This window comes from Perkinsus marinus, assembly GCF_000006405.1.
Source record: "Perkinsus marinus ATCC 50983 genomic scaffold scf_1104296931400, whole genome shotgun sequence".
Classification (NCBI taxonomy): Eukaryota; Perkinsozoa; order Perkinsida; family Perkinsidae; genus Perkinsus; species Perkinsus marinus.
This window is the reverse complement of record NW_003215758.1, coordinates 1-1116: the sequence shown is the minus strand read 5'-3', so window position 1 is coordinate 1116 and position 1116 is coordinate 1. Positions and strand designations below refer to the sequence as shown.

The window sequence follows — 1116 nt, the reverse complement described above, 5'->3', positions numbered from 1 at the left end:
AATATGCTCTGCATATATACGACTGTATCTCGCTACAGTGCTCTATCTAGCACGGACAAGTCAGCACTCTGCCAGACTACTTACCGAGTACCATTTCCACAAGCACGGTACCCACAATATATTGTGGTCGATCAAGATAGGAGTTTCACAGGCAAGATGTATGTTGGATGGGCGGCATCTCTAGGCATATCAGTTGTAGCTCAAGCTCCATATGCAGCATTCCGCCGCAGCTATCTTGAGCGCCAACATCTGGAGTTCTGGGCTCTCATCAGAGCCATACGTGAGGATGAGCAGGCTCGAGGCGTCACTCTTTCCCCGTGGTATGCCCTTGTTCCCCAGGTGGCCTCAACACTGAACTCTACACCGGTAGCGGGCGACATCACCCCCAACGACTTGATTTTTGCAGCAGCACCCAAGCCACCACCATCGAACTCTCCAAGACCGCCTAATCCTCCCAATCTCGACGCCTTCATCAATAGGCATGGAAATGCGTTGGATTACGATGATGCCAAGTACAAAAGCTACGTCGAGGCTAAGCGTAGGAGTTTCCAGGATATGCTCAAAACCTTTCATGAGCATACATTGAGTCGCTTGCGGAAGACAGCCTTCAAGATGGCTGAGAAGAGTAGACGTCCCCGAGCTTCAAACTTAGCTCCCTACAAGAAGGGTGACTTGCTCTGGGTTGCGGCCAACAGCATTAATAAGCTCAAGCCCCGATGGACTGGTCCTTTCAAGTGTATGGGAGGTGAAGAAGTGACGGGCTCGGCACAATTGGTAGAGATATCTTCTTTGAGTGACCAACCCCGAGGACAAGTGCATATTTCTAATGTCAAGTTGGCAGTTCTCAGTGACGAGCAGTTAGACGTCTATTGTGGACGAGATAAGAGCCAGCCGACGACTACCTCTGCCGTCTTCCCAGTCTCGGGAGACATACCGACTGTCAAGTCAGAGCAGTTTCCTGCAATGCGACACTTCATGATCGAGGGTGGCGACAAGGAAGGGCAGCTCTTGGTTGCAAGGTCGGTCGTCCCCATCAAGGATTCTACTGGTCTATGGCTACAGTGCGATCAATGTGACGTGTGGACAGAAGTTACGGCAGTGCTCCATGAAGCCTAT

The 1116-nt window shown here is 51.1% G+C and overlaps 1 protein-coding gene across 1 annotated transcript; it reads left to right on the top strand.

Annotated features, from left to right (window-relative positions):
• Window positions 1–156: 156 nt before the first annotated feature.
• On the top strand, window positions 157–1072 carry Pmar_PMAR008356 (hypothetical protein; the record flags this gene model as incomplete). Its single annotated transcript, XM_002786335.1, has 1 exon — window positions 157–1072. A coding segment is annotated over one exon (916 nt), but the record flags the coding sequence as incomplete, so codon positions are not given.
• Between the last annotated feature and the right edge of the window lie 44 nt (window positions 1073–1116).